This window comes from Rhinopithecus bieti, unplaced genomic scaffold (genome assembly GCF_001698545.2).
Source record: "Rhinopithecus bieti isolate Rb0 unplaced genomic scaffold, ASM169854v2 scaffold_39857, whole genome shotgun sequence".
In the NCBI taxonomy this organism is placed as follows: domain Eukaryota; kingdom Metazoa; phylum Chordata; class Mammalia; order Primates; family Cercopithecidae; genus Rhinopithecus; species Rhinopithecus bieti.
The window spans coordinates 308221-321781 of NW_016816641.1; the positions used below are offsets into that span (position 1 = coordinate 308221).

The 13561-nt window shown below is 39.6% G+C and overlaps 1 protein-coding gene across 1 annotated transcript in view; it reads right to left on the reverse strand.

Annotated features, from left to right (window-relative positions):
• The window catches only part of BLM (BLM RecQ like helicase), a 106201-nt gene that overhangs the window by 44717 nt on the left and 47923 nt on the right, over window positions 1-13561 (reverse strand). Inside the window, 7 exon segments of the mRNA XM_017855029.1 lie at window positions 3720-3868; window positions 4087-4185; window positions 6280-6393; window positions 7912-8030; window positions 10479-10670; window positions 12387-13048; window positions 13362-13494. Of these exon segments, the coding sequence (XP_017710518.1) occupies window positions 3720-3868; window positions 4087-4185; window positions 6280-6393; window positions 7912-8030; window positions 10479-10670; window positions 12387-13048; window positions 13362-13494 (1468 nt within the window).

A 13561-nucleotide genomic window follows, 5' to 3' on the forward strand; every position in this document is an offset into this window, starting at 1 on the left:
CAGGTAGCTGGCATTACAGATGCCCACCACCACGCCTAGTTAATTTTTATATTTTTAGTAGAGATGGGGTTTCAACATGTTGGCCAGGCTGGTCTTGAACTCCTGACCTCAGGTGATCTGTCTGCCTTGGACTCCCAAAGTGCTGGGATTACAGGTGTACAGGTGTGAGCCACTGCGCTAGGCTGCTGTTTACGCTTTTATTTGTTTGTTTATTTATTTATTTATTTATTTTTTAGACAGTCTCGCTCTTGTTGCCCAGGATGGGGTGCAGTAGTACGATCTCAGCTCACTGCAACCTCTGACTCCCAGGTTCAAGCAATTCTCCTGCCTCAGCCTCCCCAGTAGCTGGGATTACAGGCATGCACCACCAGGCCTGGCTAGTTTTGTATTTTTAGTAGAGACGGGGTTTCTCCTTGTTGGTCAGGCTGGTCTTGAACTCCTGACCTCAGGTGATCCACCCACCTTGGCCTTCCAAAGTGCTGGGATTACAGGTGTGAGCCACCATGCCCAGCCTACGCTTTTAAATAAATTACTCCTCCTACAATGCCCAGTTCCTTTACGAAACTTGATCTGACCCCTCCTCATAACAGGTGTTACTGGGGGTTCTAGCTTATCTTGTCTTCTTCAGTTCCTGCAGTTGTAATTTACATCTCAAATCACTGCTTTCTTCTTTCTGCAATTTGACCTAGTATTTAAAGGATTCTGAAACCAGCTTTCTGGGGTTTTAAGTTCTCACTCCAACTCTTGCTAGGCATATGAAGTTATGTAATCTCTTTGTGCCTCAATTTCCTCACCTGTAGAATGAGGAAAATAGGAGTACCTACCTTGCTTCTGTGTGGACAAGGGGGTTAATACACATAAAATGACAACAGTGCCTGGCACACTGAGTAGGCTGGATATGTAAGTGTTAGCTATTACTATTGTTCTACTATTGTTAACTCTATATGCCTGTCTCTTTGCTCTCTTCCAGTTCATATGTGAAGGCCCTAAGGAAATGGAATAAAGCCTTTCTTATGTGCCTTGTATTTCCCAAAGAGGAAGAATATTATTATAGACTAGCAGGAGGAGAGCAGCACAGGGGCTGTGGCTTCAACCTTAGGAATACCTGACTTCACCAGGGTCACGACATAGCAGCAATTGAGCAAATTTAATCCAAACCAGGGGCCTACCGGCAGAAAAGATCAGGAAACAGAGTCCCAGAAAGTGTTCCTTAAAATTTCCTACTTCCAAATGCAGAGAAGTGCCAAACACATTAAGGAGTCAACAGTCATGCCTAAATTTTTACATTTACCCAAATTCCTCCATGTTTTTCATTTATTGATTACTACTGAGTACCAATTATGTACCAAGTGCTGGAGACTGGAAATCCACAACCTTGCTTTCCCAGGCAGATCTCTTCTCCACAGTACTAAGAAAAGAGATTCAAGGTGTCTGCCTCTAAATAAAGAAATAAATATGTGCACTCTTTACTCAAACATAAATCACAAATCCTATACTTACAAAAAGTCATTCAAAAGGAAAATAAATTTTTTTATCATTTAACTACGGGCATTTGCCATTAATGTAACTGATCCAAAAGAACAGTAGATTGCATCTGGCATAAGCAGACAGAAAAATCCCAGCACTTAGGAAGGCTGAGACGGGAGGATTGTTTAAGCCCAGGAGTTCGAGACCAGCCTGCGTAACATGGCAACATGGCAAGATCTGTCTCAAAAAAAAAAACAAAAAAAAATTATGGATCAATGTAGTACTTATAGAAAAAAGTTGTTGCAAATAGGCTATTAGAGTCTAAAGTATAATATAAATTTTTTGTTTTCTGTGTTTTTTTTTTTTTGAGACAGAGCCTCACACTGTTGCCCAGGCTGGAGTACAGTGGCATGAGCTTGGCTCACTGCAACCTCCACCTCCCGGGTTTAAGCAATTCTCCTGCCTCAGCCTCCTGAGTAGCAGGTATTACAGGGGCACGCCACCAGGCCTGGCAAATTTTTGTATTTTTAGTAAAGATGGGGTATTGCCACGCTGGCCAGGCTGGTCTCGAACTCCTGATCTCAGGTGATCCGTCTGCCTTGGCTTCCCAAAGTGCTGGGATTACAGGTGTGAGCCACTATGCCCAGCCTAATATGACACATTAAATATAGCATTATAATGCTTATCAATTATAGAAGCAAAATATTTTCCCCCAAATTTTATACAAATACTCCTCTGCAAGTGAGATTAAATTAAAATATTCCATTCCAAACTTTGTGATCACACACGCAAAATTCTGAGGACTCTAAAATCCTTGCACTTGAGTATGGTCATTAGTGCTATATAACAGTGCTACTAGCAATAAAATATTCTAGGCCAGAACCAAACAACTTAAAGGCTGGAAGAAACCCAAAATGTTGGAATTCCTTGATTTAGATCAGATAATTTAGAAGCTGCCAATTTAACCTGCAAAAGCCTTTGTAGCTATCTTAATCTAATGACCCATTCATATCCTTCATAAGGAACCTTCAGTTCTTGTCATAATCCTCTAAGAGATACTGTTGCTGTTCTTACTGCTTATAATATTTATAGAGCCAGCTTGTCTTTATTTTCAAATGAACAAAAGCTGTGCTTCAAAAATTCACCCCAGTATCCAGGTCAGTCATTACTCCTTCAGGCATACCATGTTAATGTTTACATCTCAAACTAAAGCGCACACTAACAAATTAGAAGAAAAAAATACTTTAACCTTGGCACACAACTTTTTTTTTTTTTTTTTTTGAGACGGAGTCTCGCTCTGTCGCCCAGGCTGGAGTACAGTGGCGCGATCTCAGCTCACTGCAAGCTCCGCCTCCCGGGTTTACACCATTCTCCTGCCTCAGCCTCCCGAGTAGCTGGGACTACAGGCGCCCGCCACCTCGCCCGGCTAGTTTTTTGCATTTTTTAGTAGAGACGGGGTTTCACCGGGTTAGCCAGGATGGTCTCGATCTCCTGACCTCGTGATCCACCCGTCTCGACCTCCCAAAGTGCTGGGATTACAGGCTTGAGCCACCGCGCCCGGCCTCACAACGGTTGTTAAATAAATATTTGCTGAGTGAATAAACTTACCAAAAATCCGTATCTCTACAAACTCAGGTAGAAGTATAAAATAATCCAGTACAGCCTAGATACATATGTGGGGATTTCTTTTATAGGTTTTGTTACTGAAGAGTTATGGATTTGGTGGCAACAAGAAGCATTTTGTTGTTGAGAAGAAAACAAAGTAAAAAAGCTATTCGACATAGTATCCGGACCATTTTCAACATCCTGGATTCAATTGGGACCTTAGGGGGAAATGACAAAGCAGGGTCATCTTTCACTTCACGGAATACACTCTAGGATATATGGACGCCAAAATTAGATAAGTAAAAATTAATTTATTGCTGGGACTATACCAGGGATGATAGGTATGGTATGCAATTTATCCCTATTTCCAAAGTAGTTACTGAAATGGAGTTTTAATTTCAGTAAGTGAAGAAAAGCCCTAGGACTCTGGTTCCCAAACTCCACTGCACATTGTAATCACTTGGGGATTTTTAAAAAACTACTGGCTTTCAGCCCCAAACATTCTGATTTAGCTGCCATCAGGTACAACTTGGGCATGGGGGTGGGGTGGGGTGGTGGTGTTAAAGCGCCACAGGTAATTCTAACGTGTAGCAGCTCCGGCAATCACTGCTCCAGGGCTCTCAAATACATGACATGCAACAACTTACACCTGAGGTCTGAGAATCTTCAGCTGAGTGAGGATGTCCTTCTGTACCCTGGGATTAGCTGTGGCCGTAAGAGCCATCACCGGAACGGAAGGAAACTTCTGGCGAAGCATATTCATTCTTTTGTAATCTTGACGAAAATCATGTCCCCACTAGTTGGAAAAAAAAAAAAAAAATACTGCTTTTCAGACTATTTGGAACTTCCCTCTATAAAAAGCCAACACTGCTCAATATATTAAGAACCACCTTACTTTTCAGTAAAATAGCAGACTAGTTCACTCAACGTGGGTTTTTCTTCAGTACTGAAAATACATATATTGTTGGTAGTATGTATTTATTGGTATTTAAGGATATAAAAAACAGTACTTACCTGACTGACACAATGTGCTTCATCAATAACAAAACGTGCCAACAGCTTCCTCTCATAGAGATTCTCCAGCATAGAAATGAGTCTGTTACTTGCACAGATCTAGGCCAGAAATATATTAGACATTTAAAAACACTGAAACACATCACCTTATGATTCTGTTGTCTTCGAATTCCATTACAACTTAAGCTGTATTAAAACCTCCATATAAGGCCGGGTGCGGTGGCTCACGCCTGTAATCCCAGCACTTTGGGAGGCTGAGGCAGGCAGGTCATCTGAGGTCGTGAGTTTGTGACCAGCCTGATCAACATGGGGAAACCCCGTCTCTACTAAAAATACAAAATTAGCCGAGCGTGGTGGTGCATGCCTGTAATCTCAGCTACTCAGGAAGGCTGAGGCAGGAGAATTGCTTGAACCCGGTAGGCAGAGGTTGCGGTGAGCCGAGATCACGCCACTGCACTCCAGCCTGGGCAACAACAGCGAAATTCAGTCTCAAGAAAAAACAAAACAAACAAACAAAAAACCTCCATATAAAATTGGTTCTTATTTCAATCTATGAAGAGAACAGCAGAAGTAACAGAAAATAGCAGATCACATTTTAGAACGTTCACCAACATTAAGCAAACAGCTTATTTAGCAGGTTAGTGGTTCTAAAACTTTTGTCTGCTTCAAGACATCTGAGGGCCACCACACATTTACACTGGCAACAGGGTTCCATATCTGGGCTATATGGATGCATGTTGGCTGGGAAACAAATTATATATTAACAGGGCCTAGAAGCAATGACATCTCAGCAGCAACGAGCACATGTAGCACTCACATCTTGACGGACATGTCAAAAGGACAGAGAAGCCAGCTTCATAGAGATGTCTCACTGGTCACATCTAGGACAATTAGAACATCAAAATACTTGATAATTGATTGTAACTCATTGAATAAATTAAGAAGTCATGAGTTCATGCTGGTATCAATAAATATGTGGGCTGGGCACAGTGGCTCACGCTTGTAATCCTAGTACTTTGGGAGGCCGAGGTGGGTGGATTACTTAAGGTCAGGAGTTCCAGACCAGCCTGGCCAATATGGCAAAACCCCATCTCTACTAAAACTACAAAAATTAGCCAGGTGTCGTGGCACGCACCTGTAGTCCTAGCTACTTGGGAGGCAGAGGCAGGAAAATCGGCTGAACCCAGGTTGCAGTAAGCTGAGATTGCGCCACTGCATTCCAGCCTGGGTGACAGAGTAAGACTCCACCTCAAAAAAAAAAAAAAAAAAAAAAAAGTGTAATCAACGGGAAAATTCTTTTTACGGCAAAATACCAACTACATTTAAAAAATAATTTTATATCTATTATAGTAATAATTGATGTGGGGAAGAATCATCAATGGATGCTAAAAGATGTGGGTAAAATTCTGATCACTGACAGGGTATTTACATAGTCTCAAAGCATCCCACAACAGGATACCTACTAATTACAAAGGCCGAAAAGAAAGGATAACTTTGCAGCAGAGAAGTCTATCAGACACTACCATAACCAAGCGATCAGTTCACTAACATTGTCAGTAATGGGACGAATCAACATCAAGTGCCTCCTGACAGTGGGCATGAGAACATATCACCGTTTCTGTGATATTCGAGGAGTAACAGGAATCTAAGCAGGAGGAAGCAAGACAAACTTAAATTGAGGGATAGTTCTCAAAATGACTGGCCTTCAAAAATGTCAAAATCATTAAAGACATTAAGAGAGAGAAACTGTTTACAAGATTACAGAGAAGGACAACTGAATGCATGCATGATCTGGGATTTTCTTTTGCTATAAACGACATCATTGGGACAACTAGTGAAACCGGAATAAGGTTTACAGATTAAGTAATAGTACTGCATCAATATACATCTCCTAATTTTGATCATTATACTGAGGTTATATAAGAGAATACTTTGTTTTTAGGAAATGCACAGTGAAGTACTTAGGGTTTAAAAGGATACCATGTCTGCAATTTTCAATCAAATGTTTCAGGAAAACATATGCAGAGAGAGAATAACAAAGCAATTATAGTAAAATGCTACCATTTGGGGTTTCTGGATGAAAGTTATACAAAAATTCTTTGCACTACATATAAAAAATGTTGTTAAAATTTTAAAAATATATGTATTCTAGTGGTCTTTAATATATTTTAAAATAATGATATAAATACAAACCTTTTCTGGAGTGACATATAGAAGTTTTATGATTGGGACTTTTTTTGATAACTGGAGGTAAATATTTGTAGCTTCTGAGTCAGTCTTATCACCTGTCAGATATGTAGCTGGAATCTAAGTATGAAAGTAGTAAACAATTTCAATTTTATACATTAACCCGACAAAATTAATTTGTCTTTAGGTTTTATAAATATTTTATTAGTCACATATCAAACCTATCAAAGGAAACACATATCTCAATATAACAAGTATGTAAGTACATACATTTTTAAAAAACCCTTATTAAGTGTAACTCAGGCAGGGCATGGTGGCTCACACCTGTAATTTCCGCACTTTGGGAGGCTGAGGCAGGTGGATCACTTGGGGTCAGGAGTTCGAGACTAGCATGGCCAACACGGAGAAACCCCATCTCTACTGAAAATACAAAAATTAGCCTGGCGTGGTGCTGGGTGCCTGTAATCCCAGCTACTCAGGAGGCTGAGGCAGGAAAACTGCTTGAGCTTGGGTGGCAGAGGTTGCAGTGAGCCAAGGTTGCACCACTGCACTCCAGCCTGGGCGACAAAACAAGACTCTGTCTTTAAAAAAAAAAAAACACCTTTTTTAAAAAAAAAAAAAAAAAAAAAAAAGCATAACACAAAATGGTCTTCTCACTGTTTATTTCCTTTTCTTGCTTTATTTTTCATCTTTGTAAATAAGATAAATATGAATTAGGTATACAAGATATTCCAGTCCTACCGTATGGTGTCATTTTTTTTTTAGATAAATGATTTCAGGGTTTTAAAGATTAATGACAAGGAAGGGGCCATAATATCACAAATGGTTGAACAATGGCTACCATCACCGCACTAAGACATTCTTTGGAAGCAAACCAAACTAGTGGTCTTATTGAGGAGTGGTGACTTTAATTCCTAAAACAGTTCTTCTTAATCGAAATGTGAAGACTGAGTTGGGGTCTTGCTTTCACCAAGGCTAGACTGTAGTGGCATGATCATGACTCACTGCAGCCTCAAACTCCTGGGCTGAAGCGACCCTCAGCTTCCTAAGTAGCTGGGACCACAGGCGTTCACCACCATGTCCAGCTTATTTTATTTTTCTGTAGAAAAAGTCTTGCTGTGTTGCCCAGGCTGGTCTTGAATTCTTGGCCTCAAGCAATCCTCCCACCTTAGCCTTCCAAGTCACTGGGATTACAGGCATGAGCCACCACCCCCACCGACATTGTGAAGAGTTAGGTAGAATGCATTCATTTACTTCCTTAAACTCAGCCATGAGGAAAAAAGACGTATGTGTGCAGGCATGCATGTGTGTATGCATTTTAAGATATAAGGGAAAGAGAACTATGCTGACCTGGCAGTAATGAAAAAAGAAATGATTTTCTATTAGTTAAAAAAAAAATTACATCAGCAAAAAATAGCATTGGTTAAAAGTTCTTACTAAAATACATTCTTGTAGAATAAAATGAGATTGAACTACAGGTTATCTGTATCAAATTTTCAGACTTCTGTTTAATTGCACAACTTAATTTAATTGCTGTGCTTTATTTTTACAAATTATGAACTATTTTATAAAAGGTTATCCAGAGGACTGAAATTTAATTGTTTCTAAGGCATGTTTTATTAGTATTTTATAACTTACATCCAAGGAAGTCAGCTTTTGGACTTGATCTACTATTAGTGATCTCAAGGGAGAAATGACAATAGTGACCCCAGGAGAAACACAGGCGGGGAGCTGGTAACACAAACTCTTACCACCTCCTGAAAGAGAAACAATGAAAAAATATCTGTCAGGTTCTGTCTTGAGAGCATGAATATAAAAGTTACAAAAGAAATCATATATTTAATAGGACACCAAGGCATATTGTCCCTGGTGTCAACAATTTGCCATACTCAAATGACTCCAACTATTACATTTAGGCAATTTAAAAATGATTTTTTTTAAAAAAAGGTTTTTCGTTTTGTTTTTTTTTTTGACAGAGTCTTGTTCTGTTGCCCAGGCTGGAGTACAGTGGTGCCATCTGAGCTCACTACAACCTCCACCTCCCGGGTTCAAGCAATTGTCATGCCTCACCCTCCCCAGTAGCTAGGACTATAAGCGCCCACCACCACACCCTTCTAGTTTTTGTATTTTCAGTAGAGATGGGTTTCACCATGTTGGCCAGGCTGGTCTTGAACTCCTGACCTCAGGTAATCCACCTTCCTTGGACTCCCAAAGTGCTGGGATTACAGGCAAGAGCCACTGTGCCTAGGACATCTTACACAGACATATATAATAGCAAAGGCAAGAATTAGGGCAGGAAACTTAAAATGTAATGGAATACAGTAAACTTTTTATTTCTAGTAGTAGAAGAGTCTCTAAAAACGATGCTAGGATTAAAATAATTACTTTCCATATAATGTTTATTTATTTTTATTATTTATAAATCCCATCACTTTGGGAGCCTGAGGCAGGCAGACTGCTTGAGCCCAGGGAATTTGAGATCAGCTTGGGCAACACAGTGAGATCTCGTCTCTACAAAAAATTTAAAAATTAGCCAGGTGTGGTGGCACATGCCTGTAGTCCCAGCTTCTTGGGAGGCTTAGGTCGGGGGGATTGTTTGAACCCAGTTGAAGCTGCTGTGAGCTGTGACAGCACCACTGTATTCTAGCATGGGTGACAGACCAAGAGACCCTATCTCAAAAATAATAAATAAAAATAAAATAAACCTTATTTGGAATATTTATACACACACTATATCTATATTATAATTACATATACTAGACATATTATCTATAATACAATATACATATTATACATAATTATATTTTTTATATGTATATATCTCAAGTGGTTGAAATTGGGGTAGGACCTTAAAAATGCCCTCTTGAAACCCTAAAGGACAATGGAAAGCCCTGAAAAAAAATCAACGGATTAGATCATTGCCAAGGTTTTTTCCAGCTTTAGAGTTCTGCAACACCAAAATAGGGTTGAAAGGAAGGCACAGTGATTAATAAATTAATAAAAATTGAAATGCTGATTATTAAGCCAAGGCTATCTAAATCTAAAAACCAGGTTGAAAAAGTTCAGATGCCCAGTCAACATTATACAATAATGACAGCACTAGCTAACTTGCTAAAGGTCACAAGTCAAGTGATAGACAGAGGGAGGACTAGACACGTAGGTACTGAAACTGCAAATTCTCCATGCGCTCTGCCCTGTTTAATATTCTCATGTGAATGACTATAAATCATTGAACAGCTATCATAAGCTTTAATAACACAATGAATGTCCTAGACTCTTTAAAGTGGGGCCAACACAATATTGTGGTAAATGATTTTCATTTAATTCTCATGCCATTCTGTGAACCAGGTACTTTACTGCTATCACCATTGCACACATGAGAAAATGGGTCCAGGGAGTAAAGCGCCTTGCACGTGGCCACACTGCTGTGAGCAGCAGAGCTGTTCTTTAAGTTCAGGCCTTTGGTCCACAGCTGATGGACCACTATGCACGTATGCATACATGATTTAACCATTATGCAACACTAGATTGTTGCAAATAGACTGCCAGAAATGGTCATGGTCTCTGACAGTGATTTTTCTGTTTGATTTCCAAAATTGCTTAGACTAGAAAAAAGAAAAATTCCCAAAGAAAAATTCTAGATCAGTTCAACACAGTGAGCTTCAAGTTGAAAATCTTACAGGAGGCCGGGTGCAGTGGGTCACGCCTATAATCCCAGCACTTTGGGAGGCCGAGGCGGGCGGATCACGAGGTCAGGAGATCGAGACCACCCTGGCTAACACAGTGAAACCCTGTCTCTACTAAAAATACAAAAAATTAGCCGGGCGTGGTGGCGGGCGCCTGTAGTCCCAGCTACTCCAGAGGCTGAGGCAGGACAATGGCGGGAACCCAGGAGATGGAGCTTGCAGTGAGCTGAGATCTCACCACTGCACTCCAGTCTGGGCGACAGAGCAAGACTCTGTCCCCCCGACCACCCAAAAAAAAAAAAAAAAAAAAAAAAAAATCTTACAGGGCTATAAACTTCATCATGTCAACAACCAGAACAGAGGATATAAAGTAATACACTTTCTTACTATGGTATGGGAGGTTTAAGAGGTCCCTAAATGATAGAAATACTGTGTAGGTGGTCTTTTTATTTCTATTAAAGAGCTTTCATTTAACATCTGCCAATGGATTCCTGCCCATTCACTTCTAAAAATACATACCAGTCGGCATCAGGATAAAACAGTCTTCACCAAGCAGTGCAGCATTGATCGCCTCTAGCTGATTAGTTCTAAAATTATGCAGGCCAAATTTTTTATGAAAAATCTTCATCATTTCCTTTGTATGAGGAAAACTAAGACTTTGGAAACGCTCATGTTTCAGATTTCTGGATGTTAAATTTTGTGCTGACTTGTCTAGGAAAATAATCAACATTAAGAAAAATCAGTGCATGAATACAGTGAAAGTACAGCTTTAGCATTTCCCTTGGCCTGCAGAATCACTGGCACACGTTTCCCTGCAGCACAGTTCCTACACTGTTTACTGGCTTTCCTTCCCTACAAGTCTCAAAGCCACCAAAGACTTGCCAAAGGCCCAAATCAAGTATTTCCTTGACTTTTTCTACAGCACCTACCACTACTTTTATTCCTTCCTTCCTCTTCTCCCTTCCTCCAACCATGACCATCAAGACAATCATGGTTTTCTACTCACTTTAAATTCCCTTTCCTGGCTCTACTTCCTCCATCGGCCCCATAAATAGGGGAGTCTTTCAGATATTTGAGACTGGGCTCTGTAGACATTCTTTTTTGGAGCTTTCCTAGTCCTATGATCTTAAACATGACCTGTGTGCAGCAAATGTGTACACCTCTCTTCAGACCCAACTGACACCCTCCTAAAAGTTCCAGTCCTGCGCACAGCTCCCGTTGTCTTCAAGGCATTGGTACCTGAATGACTTACCAGCACTTTAACCTCTAGTCTTAAAATAGCCCTTCTCAGCTTTTCTCCAAATCTGACTCTGCCTCCTGACTCCCCTGTTTGTGTTACTGGTGTCACAGTTTTCCCAGTCTTCAGTGTCTGAAACCTTGGAGTCATCTGAGCTTCCTCAGACTCTTCTTTCATAACATCTCTCACACGCGCCCCTGCTCTGCAGCCTGGCTGTCGCAACTCTGGTTCAGCACAGAGAACAAGAGGTACTCACTCAGCTCTGGCAGTTACGCTAACCCCAACACTCAACTGTCTCAAGATAATTGCAAATATCAAGTATGACACATTCTAACATGATACAAAAATAAATCCATTAATGGTTGTTTTAAAGGTCAGTAGCGTAACTGTAAGAACAACCTCCGTGGTATTAAGTCATCAATGACAAAAATAGGGAGGGCTGTACTTTATAAACTTTTTTCAGCTAAAAAATACTTTTGATAACTTTATATGGTTGATGTAAGGTTTTAAAATTATTCTTGGCTTTTCTCCGGGGCCTTAACAGTGGCTAATTTCATTCCTCTCAAAACTTCTCTCTCACTAAGCTGTGAGCTCCAGGAGGGCAGGAACTACTGAGTATTTGTTATTCATCTTTAAATGACCAGTGCCCAGCATAGCACATGGCATGTAGTGAGCACATAGGCCCAAAGAAGTAGTTTGACTGATTTAAGACAGTTCTGACTTCATATCCTTTTTAGACCGCCCTATATTTTAACATTTTAAGACATAAAACATGCTTCCCTACTTTGTATTAATTGATTCTCATCAGTACAGAATTCTAAAGTACATTTTTAGCAAGCGAATTCATTTTTGCTTTTGCTCACCCCAAAATCATTAAAAACTTGGCCCTCATGAGTTTATTGTTTTAGGAACTAAAAAATGTTAATTCAAAGGCAAAGCACATTTGTAATGACTTTAGAGCCTTACTACAATAGGTTATAATTACACATTTTATAAAACTACAGCTGCTATAGAGACAAAAGAGCAACTTGCTTTTGAAATTGTGATTTGTAATTCATATCATCAGTAGAAATTTGCATAGCAACAATGTGGTTTTCAGGCAATCATGATTTGCTATGGTTTTTCTTATATAATTCCTATTTTGGGACAGTTTTGTTTTCATATAAGCATTCAATTTATTTTAAACTTACCAGTGTAATTCTGAATTGACTCCGAGAAGTTTATATTTTGAACAGTAGCTGCCACTGGAAGACAGTTTGTCTTGGCTGAAGAAAGTCCTTCCGATACTGATTTAACTGGCCGACCTTCCTTGATGGGTTGATAGGCAGCTGTGGAAGATTTGTTGGCGGCTAAATTATGCATTATGTTTTCCCAGTCATCATCATCATCAAAGTCATCTATGTCAAAATTATCAATATCATACGAAGGCTGGGTTTCTCTTTCTAAGTCATTTATTGAAGCAGTATGTTTATTCTGATCTTTCACAGCAGTGCTTGTGAGAACATTTCCTGGGAAATAAGAGCTTTCATTTTTTTTTCCTAGTCTTGGTGTTTCAGCCCAGTTGCTACTTACAAAGGACTTCTGTAAAGGGGTATTGAACGAAGGCCTTTCAAAAAGATTCTCCCTGGTGGCTGAAAATTCTGTCTTTCCTAGGGTGGTAGTCAGGAAACAGTCCTCAGGGGAAACAGAATTTGAGGGAAGGTGTGAAAAATTTAACTCCTTCATAGAATTCCCTGCAGAGCAGGAATCACCCTCCACAGGGCCATCAAGTGAATCAGGCCTGCATCTCCACACGGAGCCAAGAAGACTGGCATCACTTTTATTAAAATCTACTTCTGTTAGAAGTTTCCTTCTGAAGAGAGAAAAGAGAACAACGTATTAAACATAAGTAGTTTACTCTGGTAGGCCACAAAAGCAAATCTTTAGTTTTCACACCAAATAGAAATTGTAGCAAAATATATTCTTTTTTTCTAACTTAAAAATATGAATATGAATGGTAAAGGAGTGGTTTGAAAAGTAAATGAATTTTAAAAATAGTTGCATGATGAGCATCTTTATGCCATTTCCAGGCCAGAAAGCCTGAACATTTTGCCCTGTCCATTTTTTTACTTAAGAGTGGTAAAAATATAATCAGATATATTCCAGAAGGAGGAAAATCAAGATACCTTATGTTCCGCTGCTGAAGTAGTTCGTTCCCACAATCCAAAAGTTTCAGTTTATCAGCAGGAATAGTATCAATTAATTTACAGATGTGGTCCATCACGTGAATAAGCTGCTGCTGTAAATTTATCTGTCTAGCTATAAAATAATTATGTTGTTAATATTTTTCTTTGAAAAAAAAAAACAAAAAACAAAATGTCTTGGC